Source organism: Pelophylax lessonae, assembly GCF_965119305.1.
Source record: "Pelophylax lessonae genome assembly, chromosome: 1".
Taxonomy (NCBI): Eukaryota; Metazoa; Chordata; class Amphibia; order Anura; family Ranidae; genus Pelophylax; species Pelophylax lessonae.
Window position 1 is genome coordinate 381,643,130 of NC_138768.1, and position 21,445 is coordinate 381,664,574.

Consider the following 21,445-nt stretch of genomic DNA (forward strand, 5'->3'; position numbering starts at 1 on the left):
TCGGAACAGCATGCGGTGATTCTGGTGGCACCGGACTGGCCTCGCCGGTCTTGGTACGCAGACCTCGTAAATCTGACAGTCAGCGCTCCGTGGCGCCTGCCGCTTTGGGAAGACCTTCTGTCTCAAGGGCCGATATTCCATCCTGCTTTGCAGTCGCTGGCTTTAACGGCCTGGCTGTTGAAAGCCAGGTCCTGAAGGATAGGGGTCTCTCTCCCCTGAGGTCATTCCCACTTTGATCAAGGCTAGAAAAGCCTCTTCAGGAAAAATTTACTACCGTACTTGGAAAGCATACTTTGACTAGTGTGAGTCCAGGGGGTTTTCCCCTCGCTCGTACTCGGTGTCCAGAGTGTTGGCTTTCCTCCAAACTGGAGTGGACCAGCGTTTGGCGTTGGCCACGATTAAGGGTCAGATTTCTGCGCTGGCCGTTCTCTTTCAACGCCCTGTGGCTTCTAATTCGTTGATTAGCACCTTTGTTCAGGGGGTGCGACATTTGGCCCCTCCTAGGAGGGAACCTTTGCCTCCATGGGACTTGAACTTAGTTCTATCCCGTGTTACAACAGGCTCCCTTTGAAAAGATCAGGGAGATCTCGTTGTCTCTGTTGTCCAAAAAGGTTTCCTTTTTGGTGGCGATCACTTCGGCTCGCAGGGTGTCGGAGCTGGCGGCTTTGTCCTGCAGCTCTCCCTACCTGGTGATTCACAAGGATAAGGTGGTCTTGCGACCCAACCCATCATTTCTTCCGAAAAGGATCTCGGAGTTTCACCTTAATGAAGACATTGTCTTGCCTTCGCTCTGCGCAAAGCCTAAGCATCCGAAGGAGGTTGCCTTGCATTCTTTGGATGTTGTTCGGGCTATCAGGGTTTACCTGTCGTCCACAAAATCCTTTCGCAAGTCGGATTCCCTCTTTGTCCTTCCTGAGGGACCTCGGAAGGGCATGGCGGCGTCGGCTGCGACCATCGCCAAATGGATCAGACAAACCATTGTGCAGGCCTATGCCTTGAAGGGGAAGGTCCCTCCCTTCCCTGTGAAAGCGCACTCTACCAGGTCTTTGGGAGGAAAAGGAAAATCCCCCAATGGTGTGGGACTTTGTATGCCACATGCACACTGAACAAGAATACAAAAATTGTAAGGGTACACAACAATTTTGTTACATAAAGCACAAAAATTTTTTATATACAACGTATATGTCTAAAAAAGAATAGACACACAATTAAAAAACCTTGCAAGTGTTGACAGACCAGTATCCGTACAGAAGACCCTTGGGTGTCATTGGTAGGATGAACCGGACACGACCCTACGCGTTTCGGGTTACAAACCCTTCATCAGGGGTCAACCAGGGTTCAGTACACAATGTCAACCACAAGGGGAACTTCTTAGTAGGGGCAACTGGGCTGTCGATTAAAATCGGTGTCAACCGATGAGAGGATGTCAGGGGCTACAAGAACAGTATTCATTGGAAAAAAAAGCAACAGAATAGACCAATGTTGGCGGAAGCTGACCGGATCGAGGGCACCGCAGTGATCCGTCACTGGTCCAAGTAACTTGAGAGTAATAATGTCACTCAAACGAATCCCAAAATATCACTGAAATAATGATAGAATGAGGAGAAGTGAATAAGAACTCAAATGTGAATGATATAAGGCAAATTGAGGTTGGTTAGCAGAGAGGAAAATACTTCTCACATACCTCTGTAGAGTACATTATATTCGTGGCAAAGGGTAAGTATGATGTAAAGAGTAGGGTAATTGTCTGACGTGGAAATTCTCCTGGAGGGGAAAAAATATAAGTGGACAGAGCTGGGCAATGAGGGGGAGGGGGGAAGGGGGGAGGTGGAGTGATTGGTGGTGATGCAAAGGAAAGGTCGGACGACCATAAGTGATTGATATGTAAAACATGCGTATCATGAAGAAAAGGCATAAGTGAGCGTGATAATCAGAAAAGGACAGGTGGAGATCATGTGGAATGCCATAGGATAAATAACCATAGAAATTACAAGGCAGTCAATCTGTATATCACCTGAGCAGATATGGCAAAGCTCGTATAATAGAAATAAGAGTAAAAATAGTTGTCTAATAAAGATTGATACAATCGGTGTTGCTGATATTGAACCTTATGAGTGTCCATATCATAAAGCCACAGGTGGAACAGAGAAAGACTTACATTATTGCAGTCAAAGTAATTGACATAATAAAAGAATGAAGTAAGTGATAATAGAAATCATGCAGTATAAAATACAGTAAGGGTTAGAACGTGAAGGTATCCTGGAAGGCAAACAAGCACCATCAGCCGATGTATACATCACATGCATGAGTATCCAATGTGCAAATACAAAGACCCCTCAAATTGCAGCCGTGCTGGGTATAGTGGGAGTAAGGATAAATGCTTACCTTCGTCTTGTTCACCTCGGCGTGGACATCCTCTGCAGATAAGACCTCGTGAGCCGTCTGCTATAAGCTATATACCAGGTCTTTGAGTACGTCTTGGGCTTTCCGGCATCAGGCTTCTGTGGCCCAGGTGTGTAAGGCGGCGACTTGGTCGTCCGTTCACACCTTCTCAAAGTTCTATAAGGTGGATGTTCAGGCATCAGCTGATGCCTCCTTTGGCCGTAAAGTTCTTAGTGCGGCAGTGCCTTAGGGACCCCTGTTTTTGGGTCCTTGGCTGTTGGGGTGTTTTACCCCTGGGTTACTTGTTTTTTCCTGGGTTGTTGCTCCTGTTGAGCACGTTTTTCCTGTTGCCCAGTTGGTTCTCTTACTGTGTGTAAGGTTCCTTTCTCTGATGTGGGTACTGCGTTGCTTTTCTGCGGCTGCGTCTCCCACCCCTCAGGTCTACACTGCTTTGGGACGTCCCATTGGTGAAGACTTGGGAAGGGGCGGCAACTGTCGGAGGACGTAAGAGAAAACTGAATTTTTGTAAAATCTTACCGTAAAATTCCTTTCTCTGAGTCCTCCGACAGTCGCCGCCCCCGCCCCTCTTTTGGGGTTTTTGTGTACTCTTACTGCTATGCTACCAAACTGAGTTGGGAATGCTGGTGCAGGGAGGTATTGACTGAGGGGACAGCCCCTAGGGGTGTGTCTATGCTAAAAGCTTTTGTTATTAACAATTCTTGTTGCCTAGCTACTCCTGCGGAGCAAAGGTCAATACCCATTGGTGAAGACTTGGGAAGGGGCGGCGACTGTCGGAGGACTCAGAGAAAGGAATTTTACGGTAAGATTTTACAAAAATTCAGTTTTTGCACTTTTTTTTATATGAAATTCCCCCCCCAAAAAAATGTAAAAATCAAAATTTTTTAACATTTTCGGCCAATTTGTTTTAGGCTACATATGTTTGGTAAAAATAATCGCAAAAAGCGTATTTTGATTGGTTTGCGCAAAAGTTATCGCGTTTACTAACCAAGGGAAAGATTGTTGTCATTTTTGGTGGGTTTTTTTTTAAACGAGTAATGGCGGCGATCTGCGATTTTTTTTTTTTTTTTTTTTTTTTTTTTTTTGAGGTACTGCGACATTGCGGCGGACAGATCGGACCCTTGACTGACATTTTTGACACTTTTGGGGGTACCAGTGACATTACTGCAGTAATCAGTGCTATACATATGCACTGTTACTGTAAAAATTACACTGGCAGGGAAGGGGTTAACTGTATTGGACAGGGAGGGGTTAAGTGTGTCCTAGGGGCATGATTCTAACTGTAGTGGGACATGGCTACTAGTGTAAAAACAGAGATCAACGGTTCTACATAGTAGAACCGTCTGATCTCCATTTTTACACAGGGGAGAATGACAGGCGGCTTGTTTACATAAGCCGCTCCGCCTTTCTCCCGCTCTACCGACGATCGTAGTGTGACCGGCGGACATCGGGTCCGCCGGTCACACGCCCGCACTCCTCCGTGAACGAGCCTCAGCGGGCGTGCGCTCGCCCGCTATTGGCTCAAAACCCGGTGACAGGCGAGCGACGTAGGCCTACGTCACTCTGCCTGCCCGGGGCTGACTGCCGCAGTAAATATACTGTGCGCAGTCGGCAACTGGTTAAGGTGTGGGTTGACCAACTTCTAGAGGCGCTTTCCAAATCCTTGTTCTCCCTGGCCGGTTGGATATTGTCCATCTAATTTCCTGCATACGGCTCGTTTTAGTTAATGCGCGTAAAAACACTGGCTAAAACGTTGGTGTGCAGAACGAAAATGCAAAAAATGTTTACTACGTATGCCTTGTGACGGGTTACAACTTTTTGGTGCTTTTTTAGACAACTAATACAGATGTCACTGGTTGTAAGGTAAGCCAAAGCCTTAAACTGGGAAATGTATAGACCCGCCACTGATCCTAAAAAGATATCCTTGCATTTGTCCCAGACCTCCCATTCCAAAGAACAAAAGAACGTGGTGTCCAGGGGCTCAGTCTTAAATGTATTCATTTGCTTCCTAAGTTCTACCAAGCCTCAGCTGATACAAACCTGGTTGCAATGTCTTTTAGGCAGCTCTTTGAGCTGGAGGCTGCCCTCGGTGTTTGCACTGTCAGGATGCATTCACGATCTAGGCTAGTGCACATTGCATCGGCAGGAATCTTCTGATTTCTGCTGTTCTGTGAGCAGCTAGGTACAGCCGGCAACCCTGTTCAGTATAATGACAAATCACCAGCGGCTGCAGCTATTCGGGGCTTTCCACACAGCTTGCGATAACCAGTGGTCATCGCAGGTAATCTCTGGCCGTGCAGACTGCCGCACCTTGTCGCTCTCAGCAACAGGATTCAGAAGATTCTTACTATTGCAGTTCGCACCACCTAAATCCCCAGTGTGACTGTAGCCTTATGGGTCTGTTATGTTGCAGTTGCCCTGCTTTTGAATGTTAGTTACCTCCGATTTGCTTCGGATCCTCTGCTCCCTAATGAACAATAAAAAAAAAAAAAAAAACAGGACTTTTGTAAAATCTGTCTTTGAGTTCATTAAGGGACACTGGTCCAACCCCTCTGTTTTGTGATTTACTTTGAATACTGCTTTTTGACATACTGATTTTTGACATAACTGAAACATAATGGGAGTGGAAGGAATTATACATGGTCGGCCAACTTTTTTTTTTTTTTTCTGCGTTCCTAATGAGCTTAAAGATGCGGGTCTTATGTTGGCTGTGTTTTTGGTTTTTCGGAATTATTTTAAAAGGCTCGCAACTCCCCAGCCCCTCCCCAGTTCTCTCTCGCTCTCTCTCATTCCCTCTCTATAATCTCCCCCCAACCCCCCCCACCCCCCATCGTCAGCGCCTCTTCAGACCTTTTCCACACCTTAGACATGGGACCCTAGAAGAAGAGGAGTGGGGACCTCCCTCTTACCCTGGGTGATTGCCCATCAACTATTATTCATGCAAACTATGATGTTTGCCACAAAATAATAAACCTTCCTCTTTAAAGGCTGTATACAGTATGCCTATATTTATTGCAAAAAAAGTGGTAATCTGTTGCATATTTTTTGCTTAGGTCGTTAAATAAATAATTGGTAAAACATGTTTTCTCTTACGTCCTCCGACAGTCGCCGCCTCTTCATATTCGTCACAATTGGGTAATTGACCTTTCTCCGTAGGAGTAGCTAGGCAACAGAATATGTCAATATTAAAGCTTTTAACATATCCCACCCCCAGGGGGTGGTCCCCTCAGAAAATACCCTCCTGCTTCCTGTTCCATACCTCAGTTTCATTGACTAGCTGTTAGGAGTTAGCAGGCTGTTTCTGTGCTGGGGCATTTTGTCTCAGCCTTTATCTTCTTTTTGATTTTCTTTGAGTTTTTTTCTCTCTCTTTACTTAGCTGTTACTTTTGTCAGCATTAGTTAGTTATTCTGATGAAGAGTATCATGCGGACTGGGTCTCGGGCTGGCCCCCCTGGTCGCAGGTTGTGGGCCAGTGGCTTCCCAGCCTGCCATCGAGCGTTCAGTCAGGTATTTATCATGGCATATGTGAACGACCCATCCCTGTTCGCTGTAGGGATGCTGTGGTGAGGTGGCTGCCTCACTGGACGCCATGCGGTTTCGCACCGCAGTTCTACTGCGTCTTGGCTGCGACTCTCCCTGTCACATGTGCAGTGGCTTGATCGCTTGTGCAGGTTCCCCACGCCATTCAGAAGGTAAGTGTAATCTGTGTGGGGACCTGTCTGTTTGGTGGGTGTCAGTCTGGGACTGTGTAACCCTGCATGTCTGTTCACACTGTGGGACTCCCTGTCTGGATGCTGCTGTGGGCTGCAAGGAGGGGGGCTGTGATACACTGTTCTGTGTTACTAACTGTGTGATTTCTCTGTGTGACATGCTATATGTTGTAGGGCATGCTGTGGTACATGTTTTGTGCAACATGCGGCGGCCGCTGCTGCGGTCCGCCATTTTAATGTTAACTACAGGCTTATGAGGGCTTCTCCTATATGCTGGGAGCGGCGGTTTTGGCGCCAAACGCCGCCATTTTGGCGGCGATCGCTCCGGCCTCATGTAGCACTGCTTTTACCTCCTCCCCCGGCGGCCATTTTCTTGTAGCCTTCCATAGGCTTTATAGGAGCGGCTTCTGGTACATCACTTCCTTTTCCCTGGGCACACCGATCGATACAGCAGCAGCAGTGATCTCTCCAGGTTTTTATCCTCCTTAGTCCTGTGTCCTTGCCTACGTTTGTAGTTTTCCCTGTGGGGGGTCGACTTGTGCAGGTGTGTGTGAGCGGTGGGCTGCACTCGCCGCGCTTTTAAAGGGGCAGTTACCCTTTTTTTCTCCTACACACTTCTGGGGGCATGGATTCTCAGGAAAGCAAATTTCCTCCCCCTTTGCTGGGTGGTCAAGGGGCTGCTGCTGTTTCCCCTGAGGGGGGCGATTTGGCCACAGTTGTGGCTAACCTGGCTGCTCAGGTGCAAATGCTTGTGGCTGCTCAATCCACTAAACGGCCCAGAGTTTCAATCTCCTCTGATTCAGAGGGCGAAGGTGATGGGGCTGCTATGGCTGGGGTCCCCTTATCGGGGTCCCGTTCGTCCCTGGACTTTGCAGGGTCGGAGGGGGATGCAGAGGTTGAGGGGGTTGATGATTCTCCCCCTGGCTCGTCTGAAGAGCTTGCAATCATGGATGAATTGGTTGCTTCTATCAAACAAACGCTGCATTTACAGGATGAACCGTGTCACCTGCCGTTCTGGCTTCTTATGGGACACAGCGGAGGCGCAAAACATCGCAGGTTTTTCTTTGTACTGAGGATTTTCAGCGCGCTGTTAGTGAACAATGGCGCAATCTAAAGAAACCTTTTGCTGTGCCGAGTAGGTTCAAGCTGCGTTATCCCTTCACACCCGCCACTGATGAACGTTGGTGTGTGCCGCCTCCGGTGGATCACGTGGTGGCGGTTTTGAATAAATCTACTGCGATTCCGGCAGAGGATACCCCGGTGTTCCGGGAAACTACGGACAGGAGACTGGAGTCTCTTGCCTGTCATACTTACTCGGTTACCGGTTCCATGCTGAAAGCTATTTTTGCTTCCCTTATGGCAGCTCAGGCTGTCGCGGATTGGACGCAGGTACTCAGGCGCGTCCTGGTGGCTGATTCTGCCCCGCCGACGACTTTGGCAATGGTGGATCAGATCCATCAGGGGGTCATGTATTTGTGTGATGCGGAATTGGATGTAATTCCTTTGGCTGCACGTGTGCACAGCGTGGCGGTGTTGACACGCCGTTTGATTTGGCTAAAATGTTGGTCTGTGGACCAATCGTCTCGCAAGACTTTGGCTAATTTGCCCTATTCGGGATCTCGTCTTTTTGGCGACTCACTGGATACGCTGATTAAGGGGATCTCTGGGGGTAAGAGCACGCTCTTGCCCCAATCTCACAAGGCTAAGGGCGCTCAAGGTAAGAAGCACGCTTCGTTTAGGCCCCCTCAGGGGTCCTTTCGTGCCTTTCGGTTGCACTATAAGGGCAAACCCTTCAAGGGTCAAGGCTCCCAAAAGAAACCGTGGGCAGGTAAGCAGAAGTCCGGCCAGTCCGGTTCCGCTGCCCATAACAACGCGGCCTGAAGGGACGCCCTCACCCAGTTCTGGGGTGGGGGGACGTTTGGTCGGTTTTCTTCAACCCTGGCTGGCCCGCATTCGGGACAGGTGGGTTCAAGAGATCGTTCGATCCGGGTACAAGATCGAGTTCCTGTCTCGGCCGGCGAACAGGTTTTTTCCCTCAAACCTTCAACTGTCTCCGGAGCGTTTGCGGGATCTGCACCTGGTGGTGCAGGACCTGCGGGCTCAGGGAGTGGTGGTTCCGGTACCTCATCGGGACAGATTTCGGGGGTTTTATTCAAATCTGTTCACTGTGCCCAGAAAGGAGGGCAAGGTACGTCCAATTCTGGACTTGAAAGCTCTGAACCGCTTTGTGCGGGTTCGCAAGTTCCGCATGGAATCCCTGCGCTCGGTGGTGGCTGCTCTAGTTCCAGGAGAATTCATGGCCTCCATCGACTTGAAGGATGCCTACCTACACATCCCCATTTTCGAGGGTCACCAAAGGTACCTTCGTTTTGCCATTGCGGAGGATCATTATCAATTCGTGGCGTTACCCTTCGGTCTAACTTCGGCTCCGCGGGTTTTCACCAAGGTGCTTGCACCGGTTCTGGCCTTACTGAGAGCCCAGGGTATCTCAATCCTGGGGTATCTGGACGACATTCTGGTTCGGTCTGCGACCAGTCAGGGTCTGGTGAAGGACCTGTCCGTCACGATGCAAACTGTGCAGGAGTTTGGTTGGACGATAAACTTCCCAAAATCGACGCTGTGCCCGTCGGTTCGTCTTCCCTATCTGGGTATGATTCTGGATTCGGTTCAGGCAAGAGTCTTCTTACCGGAAGACAAGCTCAAAACGCTTCAGGACGAAGTCAGATCCCTTCGGGAAATTCCGTGCTCATCCCTTCGGACGGGCATGTGGTGTTTAGGTTTGATGGTCTCGGCTTTCGAGGCGATTCCATTCGCCCAGTTTCACACGAGGGATCTCCAGGCGGAGATCCTGTCCAGGTGGGACGGGCGACCACTATCTCTGGATCTTCAGATATCGTTGAGTCCTCGCACGAGAAGCACTCTTCTGTGGTGGCTGCGGTCCCCGGCGGTGTCGGGGGGGCAAGTCCTTTCGTCCGCTTTCGTGGACGGTGATCACCACGGATGCCAGCCTGTCGGGCTGGGGTGGTGTTCTGGGCGTTCTATCCGCCCAGGGAACTTGGTCGGAGGAGGAATCTTCCCTTCCGATCAACATTCTGGAGTTGCGGGCGATAAATCTTTGCCTTCAACGCTGGACGGACAAGCTTCAGGGCTGTCCGGTTCGGGTTCAGACGGACAATGCCACAGCGGTGGCCTACATCAACCACCAAGGGGGCACCAGGAGTGCTCGAGCGGCTCGGGAAGTGGCCGACATTCTGTCTTGGGCCTAGACGCACGTCCCGGCGATAACGGCAGTTCACATTCCAGGGGTGGACAACTGGCAGGCGGATTATCTGAGCCGCCAGACTCTGGACCAGGGGGAATGGTCGCTCCACCCGGAGGTCTTCCAGATGTTGTGCGCGAAGTGGGGTCTTCCGGATGTGGACCTGTTCGCGTCTCGTCTGAACGACAAGGTGGGAAGGTTCGTGGCAAGGACGCGCGATCCTCCAGTAGACGCGTCGGACGCGTTAGTGGCTCAGTGGCATCAGTATCGGCTGGTGTATGCATTCCCACCAATTCAGTTGCTGTCCCGGTTCCTTCGCAGGTTGTCCTCGGAACCAAAAACGGTGATTTTGGTGGCGCCAGACTGGCCTCGCCGGTCTTGGTACGCAGACCTCGTGAATCTGGCGGTCGACGCTCCATGGCGTCTGCCTCTACGGGAAGATCTTCTGTCTCAAGGACCGATATTCCATCCTGCTTTACAGTCGCTGGCTTTGACGGCCTGGCTGTTGAGATCGAGGTCCTGAAGGATAGGGGTCTCTCTCCGGAGGTCATTCATACTTTGATCAATGCTAGAAAGGCCTCTTTGGGGAAAATATACTACCGTGCTTGGAAGGCCTATTTTGCCTGGTGTGAGTCCAGGGGGTATTCCCCTCGCTCATACTCGGTTTCGAGAGTGTTGGATTTTCTTCAAACGGGCGTGGACCAGCGTTTGGCGTTGGCCACGATTAAGGGTCAGATTTCTGCTCTGGCCGTTCTTTTTCAACGCCCTGTGGCGTCTAATTCTCTGGTTGGCACCTTTGTTCAAGGGGTGCGACACCTGGTCCCTCCTAGGAGGGAGCCTTTGCCTCCATGGGACTTGAACCTTGTCCTGTCCGTGTTACAACATGCTCCTTTTGAAAAAATCAGGGAGATCTCGTTGCCTCTGTTGTCCAAGAAGGTCGCTTTTTTGGTGGCGATCACTTCGGCTCGCAGAGTTTCGGAGCTGGCGGCTTTGTCCTGCAGGTCTCCGTATCTGGTACTCCACTTGGATAAGGTGGTCTTGCGACCTAATCCTTCTTTTCTTCCGAAAAGGATTTCGGACTTTCACCTCAATGAGGACATGGTCTTGCCTTCGCTTTGTGCGGAGCCTAAGCATCCGAAGGAGGTGGCCTTACATTCTTTGGATGTTGTTAGGGCGATCAGGGTTTACCTGAATTCGACAAGATCCTTCCGCAAGACTGAGTCTCTCTTTGTCCTTCCTGAGGGACCTCGGAAGGGCATGGCGGCGTTGGCTTCTACCATCGCCAAATGGATCAGACAGACCAATGGAGCAGGCATATGCTTTGAAGGGGAAAGTTCCTCCTATGCCTGTGAAGGCGCACTCTACCAGATCTCTGAGTACGTCTTGGGCCTGTCATCATCGGCCTTCTGTGGCCCAGGTGTGTAAGGCGGCGACTTGGTCGTCCGTTCACACCTTCTCAAAGTTCTACAAAGTGGATGTTCAGGCATCGGCAGATGCTTCCTTTGGCCGCAAGGTTCTTAGTGCGGCAGTACCTTAAGGTCCCTTGTTTTTGGGCCCTTGGCTGTTTGGGATGTTTTTATCCCTAGGTTATTTGTTCTTCCTGGGTTGTTGCTCCTGTTGAGCGAAGTTTTTTTCATGCTGCCCAGCTGGTTTCCTTCCTTTGGTAAGGTTACTTTCTCTGATGTGGAGACTGCGTTGCCTTAGGCGCGGCTGCGTTTCCCACCCCTCATGTTTGCACTGCTTTGGGACGTCCCCATTGTGACGAATATGAAGAGGCGGCGACTGTCGGAGGACGTAAGAGAAAACGGAATTTTTGTAAAATCTTACCTGTAAAATTCCTTTCTCTGAGTCCTCCGACAGTCGCCGCCCCCGCCCCTCTTTTGGGGTTTGTTTATGTACTCTACTGCTATTCTACTGAAACTGAGGTATGGAACAGGAAGCAGGAGGGTATTGACTGAGGGGACCACCCCCTGGGGGTGGGATATGTTAAAAGCTTTAATATTGACATATTCTGTTGCTTAGCTACTCCTACGGAGAAAGGTCAATTACCCCATTGTGACGAATATGAAGAAGCGGCGACTGTCGGAGGACTCCGAGAAAGGAATTTTACAGGTCAAGCCCCGTACACACACGCAGATCGTCGTCATACAAATGTTCGTCTTTTCTCCCCGGGATGTCGGTGTCTGTTGAAAAGTGCAAAGACAGCACAAGGACAGCACAAGAATTTTGTCCGCAGACTTCAGCTGACTGCATAAGTGATGTCATGTAATGGTTAACTTTCCCTGTGTTTTTTATTTTCTGAGCATGCCCAGTCTTGCAAATCTGCGGTCTGTCGGCTGATTTCTGTACTGACAGGCGAACAATCGTCCGTTCTGGTGTCTGCAGACAAAAATTTTCATGTTTGCAAGAAAGACTCTTGTCCGCGGATTGTGTGCAGACATCTGTCGGAGGCACCATACTAACACGCATACAATCGGCAGATCTTTCGTCCGCCGACGTTTGTATGACGACGATCTGCGTGTGTGTACGGGGCTTAAGATTTTACAAAAAATCAGTTTTTCCACCATTGACAGCAGGGCTTCATCAATGAATGTGGCTACCAGCGGGGTTACAATTTTTGGCCAATATCCAACTGCATGCATTGCATGTTAAAGGTCAAATGCACCCAAAACAGAAAAAATAACGCTCAGTGAAAGCTAGCTTGTTAAAGCTCTTGCTGCCTGCATACTGACCTACTCCTAGGTAACCCCACGTGCTAAAATGTAGATGGAATGTACTACAATGAAAACCATAGAAATGAATTATACGGTTGTGTGTGTGTGTGTGTGTATATATATATATATATATATATATATATATATATTGTTTGGGGAGAACAATATATAGGGTGTGGAGCTGTCATTTAGTAATATTTTTTAAAAGAAACCCTGTGTGCTTACCTACAGAAAGTATATTTTCTTTTTTTAGGTATTGTCCTTCCTGTAAAAATGATTCAACTGAAGTTGTGAAGGCTGGTGAAAAACTGAAACAAAGCAAAAAGAAGGCAAAGATGCCCTCAGCTAGCACTGAGAGTCAGAGAGATTGGGGCAAGGTACAGTACCTGTTTTGCAAGATATTGGGGTATTTTGTTTGCATCTTCACACAATGTTCAAAAACAGGGATTTCTGCATCTGATATTGTTCATCCCAGCTGAAGATACTCTTGCTGGATGCTGCACCAAAAATGCAGCAAGCCAGTTCTTGAAGTTTTAACCCAGTACTTACAGGTATTTGAGATCATTTGACTGACGGCATGTGACAGCACTGGGCCAATTTGCAATGTCAGAAGGGGAATACAGGACAGTGTTAATTTTGGCAGCAAATTTCAATTTAGTTTTAGTCTTAAGTCTTAGGACTAAAATGGCATTTTAGTTTTAGTCCCATTTTAGTCTTCTGCAAGTGTTTTAGTCGTATTTAATCGACTAAAACTCCAGTACATTTTAGTCGACTAAAACGTCCTACATTTTAGTCGACTATAACTCAATTTAGTCATCTATAATCGAATGGGTGTAGTTCAATTGTAATTTGTAATGCATTATTTAAGCATTTCTCTACAATTTCCAAACTCCTTATATACTACTGCTGGTCCTGGAGTGAAAAATCTAATATGTTATTATTTATGGTATTAAGCTTTGAGCATGCACCAGTGTTAATTTTGGCAGCAAATTTCGATTTAGTTTTAGTTATAGTCTTTTGACTAAAATGCCATTTTAGTTTTAGTCGTATTTTAGTCTTAACCACTTGCCGACCGCCGCACGACTATCTACGTCGGCGGTCAGCCCCTCACAGGCAAACTGACGTAGGTCTACGTCGCTTGCTTGTGAGGGTCTAGGGAGCGAACGCGCGCCCCCGGAGGTGCGCTCCCGCGTGGTCACGGACCCCCCCGCGCGTGTGACCGGCGGACCCGATGTCCGCCGGCCACTCTGCGATCGGCGGGGGAGAGGGAGAAAGTCAGGCGGCTTGTGTAAACAAGCTGCCTGTCATTCTCCCCTGTGTATGAGAGATGATCATACGGTTCTACTATGTATCACCGTTCATACAGCTGAAGCCACAGCCAATCACAGTAGAAAGCACGCCCCTAGGGACACACACAGCCCCTCCCTCTCAAATAAAGTTAACTCCTTCACTACCAGTGTATTTTTACAGTAACAAGTGCATATATATAGCACTGATTACTGTAGAAATGTCACTGGTAACCCCAAAAGTGTCAAAAATGTCAGTCAAGGGTCCGATCTGTCCGCCGCAATGTCGCAGTACCGCAAAAGAAATCGCAGATCGCCGCCATTACGCGTTAAAAAAAAAAACAACAAAAATGACAAAAATCTTTCCCTTTTGTTAGTAAACGTGATAACTTTTGCGCAAACCAATCAAAATACGCTTTTTGCGATTTTTTTTTTTTTTTTTTTTTTTTTTTTTTTTTTTTTTTTTTTTTTTACCAAACATAGGTAGCATAAAACAAATTGGCCGAAAATGTTAAAAAATTTTGATTTTTACATTTTTTTGGGGGGGAATTTCATATAAAAAAATGTGAAAAATATTGCTATTTTTGCAAAATTTACGCTATTTTTTGTTTATAGCGCATGATCAAAAAATCGCACAGGTGATCAAATACCACCAAAAGAAAGCTCTTTTTGTGGGAAAAAAAGGACGCCAAATTCGTTTAGGTACAGCGTCGCACGACCGCGCAATTGTTCGTTAAAGTCACGCAGTGCCGAATCGCAAAATACCCCCTGGTCGTTTAGCAGCCATATCCTCCGGGGCTTAAGTGGTTAAGACTAAAATGCCATTTTAGTTTTAGTTGTATTTTAGTCATCTGAATTGTTTTAGTTTTAGTCATATTTTAGTCGACTAAAATTGTGTTTAATTTAGTAGACAAAAACGTTTTAGTCGACGAAATTAACACGGATACAGGAAGAGCCTTGTGTAAAGTGTGACACCAGTGACCCATAGATTACATAAGACTTTACTTTTCGACATCTAAACGGAGCAGTGAGGAAGCTAAGGAACGTAGGTATATGTTGATTAAGGCTAAATTAAAGTGAACTTGTTGATTTGCCCTGCATAGGAAAAGCACAGTTTTACCTTGGGGAGAACATTAAAGGCTAAATTCATCCTTGGAACAAAACCCTTTTTTGGGTGGAACACATAATATATTCCAGCATCTGCAGCCTCTATCCCGGGGTGCGAGGAGATTGACAGCCCCTTGTCACAATGGGGGCTTGCGCGTACTGCTCAGTTAGTAATATGTTTAATCCTAAATATGGGTGTAACATGTAACCTGCTACTAAAGTTGAATTCCTCCTTTTTAAGGTGTTGCATTACGGTAGGCCATTCACTTGAACATCTAAAGGATCTGATATGCATCACAGTTGTGCATTAACTTCCATTATGCTGCAGCACTTTTGCATTCCCTTTGTGCGTTGGGGTTCTCTTTTAAAATTAATGGCACTTCAGCACTTTTACACAAGTAATGTGCTTTACTATGCATTGTGGTAACACCTACATTACCACAGCTCATTGGTATTAATGGGTCCTTATGTTCACACTGTTGCTCCACTTTTAAACGGAGTTGGCCAGACCATTTTTGCAATTTTTCATTGTATTTTTCTCTTAAAGCTTTGTTTGTAAAAGCTCTATGGGGTGTTGGAATGGTGGTGGCGGGATATATTTTGAAATTTCCCTTTTGTGGCTCCCCTGCAGCACATAAAGCCAGCCGGGGGGCAGAGGAGGGACACCGGAAGCTGCAGGGGGGGGATTAGTGGTGTGTGTGTGTGTGTGTGTGTGTGTGTGTGTGTGTGGCCAATGGCGGGATCGTTGTGGGTGATGGAGAATGTCGGGGCAGGGTTGTATATTTTTCGGTGACAGTGGGGTAGAAATATCACTCTGAATTTTGTTTTGTTTGTTTTTATAAGGGCAGTAATAGCTTTTAGCTTTAACCACTTGCCGACCGCCGCACGACTATCTACGTCGGCGGTCAGCCCCTCACAGGCAAACTAACGTAGGGCTACGTTGCTTGCTTGTGAGGGTCTAGGGAGCGAGCGCGCGCCCCCGGGGGCGCGCTCCCGCGTGGTCACGGACCCCCCCCGCGCGTGTGACCAGCGGACCCGATGTCCGCCGGTCACTCGGCGATCGGCGGGGGAGAGGGAGAATGTCAGGCAGCTTGTGTAAACAAACTGCCTGTCATTCTCCTCGCTGCAAAGACACTGATAAAACGGATCTGGTATGTAGATCCGTTGATCAGTGTCCTTACAGCTAGAGCCACAGCCAATCACAGTAGAAACCACGCCCCTAGGGACACACACAGCCCCTCCCTTCCAAATAAAGTTAACCCCTTCACTACCAGTGTATTTTTACAGTAACAGTGCATATGTATAGCACTGATTACTGTAGAAATGTCACTGGTAACCCCAAAAGTGTCAAAAATGTCAGTCAAGGGTCCGATCTGTCCGCCGCAATGTCGCAGTACCGCAAAAAAAATCGCAGATCGCCGCCATTACGCGTTAAAAAAAAAACAACAAAAATGACAAAAATCTTTCCCTTTGTTAGTAAACGCGATAACTTTTGCGCAAACCAATCAAAATACGCTTTTTGCGATTTTTTTTTTTTACCAAACATAGGTAGCATAAAACAAATTGGCCGAAAATTTTTAAAAATTTTGATTTTTACATTTTTTTTGGGGGGAATTTCATATAAAAAAAATGTGAAAAATATTGCTATTTTTGCAAAATTGACGCTCTTTTTTTGTTTATAGCGCGTGATCAAAAAATCGCACAGGTGATCAAATACCACCAAAAGAAAGCTCTGTTTGTGGGAAAAAAAGGACGTCAAATTCGTTTAGGTACAGCGTCGCACGACCGCGCAATTGTGCGTTAAATTCACGCAGTGCCGAATCGCAAAATACCCCCTGGTCGGAATGGGGGTAAAATCTTCCGGGGCTTAAGTGGTTAAAGATGTGATAGTACTGCAGTGTATTGAACACTTGTCTCGGCCTTCACCATGGAATCAGGGCCATGTGCAGCTTATAAAAAGTGCGTTATTCTCATTCGTAACACCATATTGCAGGTTGCCCATGTCCAGGATACATAATGTAAGCACACTGTTCCATGTACTTTATCTTAAAATCCCTAGCTACTACTGGGAGATTTAAATAACCTGTCTATTTCCATAGCCAGAGGATTAAATAGATTGTGATGTTGTATCCATTCCAAGATGGCTAGTCACGTGTAATATTCCCACAGCTTACCTAAGAAATATTTATTTTTTTATATATATATTTTGTGTGTGAGCAGAATGGGTAGTAACATAAAAATGACTGAATGTGCTTGGTCCTTTGGGTATATTCGTAATATTCACAGTCTTTTTTTCGATTTTTTTTTTTTTTTTTCTTTTATCTTTAAATCCCACTTAGCCTCTTATTGTAGATATCTTTACGATAATTTCTTTCTTGTAGTATCGGCATATAGATCATTATTTCACTTCAAATTGCACACATCTGTTCCCTTCTACATTAAGATGTATGCAAGAGTATGCATGTTTAAAGGAAACCGGTGATGAGAGAAATGTGTAGAATGCTATTGCTGACCTCCTCTAAAAACTTTTCCTGACCCCTGAGTCCTGACCCAATATAGGCCCTAAGCCTTGTACACACGATGAGAATATCCAAAAAATATGATCGTCCATGTTCTTTTTGCATGCTAGTCTCATCTCAAAATTAAGATGTAACTTAAGCAAATTCTTGTAGGACAGAATACAACTTCAGAAGTGATGTATTGTATAGTAATGTAGTCTTTCACGGTCTAGGATACTGTACCCCTAGACCTTGTTTTTGTAATGGTAACAATAGAAATGTTTAATGCCTCGTAGCATGTTGCTGTATACTGAAAATGCCAGTCCTGAGAAGCAGAATCCTTGTAAATTCAGATGTTTTTTTAAAGAGCATTCACGGTTTGTCTTTAATTGACTCTGTGAGATGTTTTATGTATAACCGTAATTGTACGAAGACTTTGGAATGCGTTCAATGTGAAATGGCAAGCTAAGAAGGTCAGTTGCTGTGGGGACCCCATAGAGCAAGAGTAAGTGAACTGTTCCGGTGTGATCATGGAGCCTAGAGCTTTATTTGATAAATCCTTCAGAGATCAGAGCTCTGTGTTCCCACATTTACACAGTAATTGCAGGGTCCTTTTTTCCTTGTAATTTCTGGGTTCTTATTTAGCCTTGTTCATATAGCAAGATGGGCATTATTTAAGTTCTTCATATATGAAAACTGATCCACAGGTCTTAAAGGGAATGTAAAGTCCTGAGTGATTTTAAATAAAAATATTAAGCATGTTATATTTACCTCCTATGTGCTGTTGGTTTTGCACAAAACAGCCCGGATCCTCCTCCTCTTCTCAGGTCTCTCTTCTGCTCTCCTGGCCCCTCCCTCCTGGTGAGTGCCCCCACAGCAAGCATCTTACTATGGAGGCACCCATGTCCATTCAGACATGGAGCCTGCAGCCTGGCCCCACCCCCTTTCTCTCCTCATTGGCTGACTTTGACAACAGCAGGAGCCAATAGCGCCGCTGCTGTGTCTCAGTCAATCAGGAGGGAGAGTCCCAGGACGGCTGAGGCATTCGTGGACATCGCTGGACAGAGATGGGCACAGGTAAGTTTTAGGGGGGCTTCTAGACACAGAAGGTGTTTTATCTTAATGCATAGAAGGCTGTAAGATAAAAAAAAAACCTTCTGATTTTACAACCACTCTAATGGTGGTAGCACATGAGCTGATTTTGTTTTGTTTCAAAGCATGCCTTTGTAAGCAGTGATGAGCAGCTATCGCTGGCCTAACTAAAGGATTATTCCCTTGGTAGCTGTATAGGCATTTGATGTGAAGATGCCTCTTGAAGACCTCAGTTTGTAATGGAGTAGTGGTTGCTGGCATATTAGATCCCAAGTTTACATAGTGTGATATTTTTTTAAACAAGAGTCCTCAAGTGCTTAGGGTAGGCACTATGAATAGATTTTCTTTGGCATTATAAAACCCTAGTTTTAAGATTTAGAATGGAATAGGAGCTTTTTTGTTTAGAACAAGAATATTTTGTCTGTTTTATCTGCATCTTACACTGCAGGGGCACATTGAAAACTCAGCCCAGGCTCCTAAATCACCTTTTTATCCACCACTGTAAATGTCTGCAGACGATCAATACTGTATGCTAACTGTTCTGTTTTTCTTTCAAGGGAATGGCCTGTGTTGGGCGCACTAAAGAGTGCACTATTGTCCCTTCAAATCATTATGGTCCCATCCCTGGTGTTCCTGTTGGGGCATTATGGAAATTCAGAGTGCAGGTATGTTCTACATGGGTTCTAAATGTATAGCCTTGTTTTTTCTAAACCTAATGTATACATATTCCTCAGCTAGCCAATTATTAACAAAGTTTATATTAAAGATAAGTTAATCTTTGGGAACATGTTACATGTTCTACCCATTTTTAGGGTGGAACATTTAACATGGTCCTGTTAATGAAGCTCCAAGACCCCCCCCCCCCCTTCCCGATACCTCCTGCCCAACCCTCCCAGGACTGAGGGCTGGGGATCTTCTCTTTTACAATTTGAAAAGAGCGTGACCGAGCCCAGAATTCTATGAATGAATAGACTACAAGTAGCAATCCTTTGCGTCTGACTGCATGTTCTCAGTGAATTGCGATGGTGCTGGTGAGCGTCCTTGTAGTTCATTGAATCTTCCTGGACTGAAGTAACTGCCTGCCCATATCGGAAGTACAGGCAGACCGCTACACTGACAGTCTGCAGGGTCCTGGCATTGCACCCACAATCTGCTGACTTCAGGTGCAGTATTTTACAAGCTCCTAAAAGCCATGTGCATTTACGTTTTTTTTTTGCCTACAAAAAAAGCGCATTCATTTTTTTTAAAATGTGAACTTATCTTTTAACATGTAAATCAGGACAGAATGTTTTTTTTCTTGCGTAATATAACTTTTCACTACATACAAAATGTTGGTAGCAGAGGGCTCTGAAAAAAATAATTGCACTTGCAATCCATAAACTGTTTATTCTGTTGAATTACACCAGTGCTTCAGTTACACCTTTATCTGTCCCTTTTGAAAATTGAGAACATTCCTAGTAAATTACTGTGGTGCACATGAATGCGAATCTGCATTTTTTATTCTTTTTAACATACGATTGTAGCATAGTGATAAAGGACATTCCATTAAGTGAAGGACATTACATAACGATCTCACACTATGGGCTGCCTTTGGAACAGAAAACAGGGGGAAATGGCTACAAAATTAAAAACCTCTTAGTTTTCTTAGGCTCAGTTCACATCTAGGCGTTTTTGGGAGATTTTCTGCTCTAAACCTCCGCTCTAAAAACGCCCAACAAGACAAATCCCATTTATTTCAATGGCCCTTGTTCACATCTGAGTGTTCAGTCCCCTTAAGCAAAATGTCTGTCGCTCAAAAAAAGTACAGGAGCTTCTTTTTTGGCACCTTACAGGTGTTTAAAGCCCCTTACACACGAGTAGAAATTCGGCAGGGAAATTTCGTCCGACGACCGATCTGCCGATTTTCGGCTTGTTAGTATGGTGCTTCCGACAACCGTCTCCGACATTTCGGCCGAAAAAATCCTGGTGTGCAGGCTATATAATTTTTGTCGACGTCCGATTTTCGTCTCATTAGTACAGATTTTGATGGGGAAAAATCTTATGAGCAAGACTAGGCATGCTCAGAGATGAAAGAACACAAAGAAAGCAATCCAACACATGACATCACTTCTGAAGTAGAATTCTGTCGTGCGGGAAAATTCGTGTGCAGTCTAGAGCACATTCCAAACAAGACACCACTCTGGACAAAAGACGGACGACCGGTCAGCGGAAATTCGTTGCGTGTGTACGAGGCTTTACTGCTTTTCTTTGGTCACTTGTCAACTCAAAATGCCCGCACAAAAATGCTGCACAAACTCCCGAAAAACGCCTATAAAAATAGCAACGCCTAGATGTGAACGGAGCCTAATGGTGTCCTATCGGACTATTTCTGCTTTGTTTCTGCTTCAGTAACAAATGTAACATTTTCGATTTGATGTCACTTACAATGTCGATTACAATGGCCCCTGACACAAAGGGAGAGGGTAAATTACCCCAGTAATACACATAGAAAAACAAAATTCGGACTGGTTTTACCGCCTCATCGCTCTATCCCAAACAAAAAAAATAAAAATATTTTTGCTTTACATACAAAGTAATATGAAAGTGTGTGCTGCCCCAAAAAATCATATAGCATATATGGGTCTCTGTATTTATATTGTTGTGGGTAAATGTAGTCTGTTGTATTAAAATCTTTGTTTTCACTAGAATAAATTGTGATTGTCAGTTTCTCATGTTCCCTCTTTCATTCTGACCATGCCAAGCACAGAAACAGACTGGTGCTGGTGGGGTCAGTTCGCATATCTGTTCTTTCTGCTTGGAATTGCAGCATGTTATGCTGTCGCCACACCCCTGGCCATCCCTGCAATGATAAGAGGTTTCCTTTGTGGACGATACCCATTCATGCCATTCCTCTGCAGTGTACACCGTATTTTGTCACGGGAAACAATCACCCCAGGTTGGCTTTCTACTACTCTAGCTAACTGCAGTGAACGTGCATGATGATTTTCTTCAACCCTTATCAGAAGATGCTCCTGTCGAGATGTTATTGTTCATGGACAGCCTGGACATCTCTGTGAGATGGTTGCAGCTCAGTTTTTATTAAATTTTTGTATCACTTTTGCTACAGAATTCTAACTGCTAAGTGAAGCTTTGCTGATCTTCTTGTAGCCTTCACCTTTCTTGTGTAAAACTAATATTTTCTTTCTCAGGCCTTGCGACCTTTCTCTTACATGTGGTGCCATTGCTGACAGCATGAAATGGGGAAAGGGTTTTCTTTATGTAACCCCCTTTTATAGTCAACTGCCTGCTGGACACCTGTTTAATGCATAATTAGACTCACCTGTAGTTGCATTTTTGTTAACCACTGCTGGACCGGAAGGTTTTCCCCCTTAACGACCAG

At 46.0% G+C, this 21,445-nt stretch overlaps 1 protein-coding gene across 1 annotated transcript in view; it reads left to right on the plus strand.

The window, feature by feature from the left end:
- Nucleotides 1-21,445, plus strand: part of UHRF2 (ubiquitin like with PHD and ring finger domains 2) — a 184,195-nt gene that overhangs the window by 122,589 nt on the left and 40,161 nt on the right. Inside the window, exons 7-8 of the mRNA XM_082265164.1 lie at nucleotides 12,337-12,460; nucleotides 18,624-18,731. Of these exons, the coding sequence (XP_082121290.1) occupies nucleotides 12,337-12,460; nucleotides 18,624-18,731 (232 nt within the window). The remainder of the gene's footprint in view (nucleotides 1-12,336; nucleotides 12,461-18,623; nucleotides 18,732-21,445) is intronic.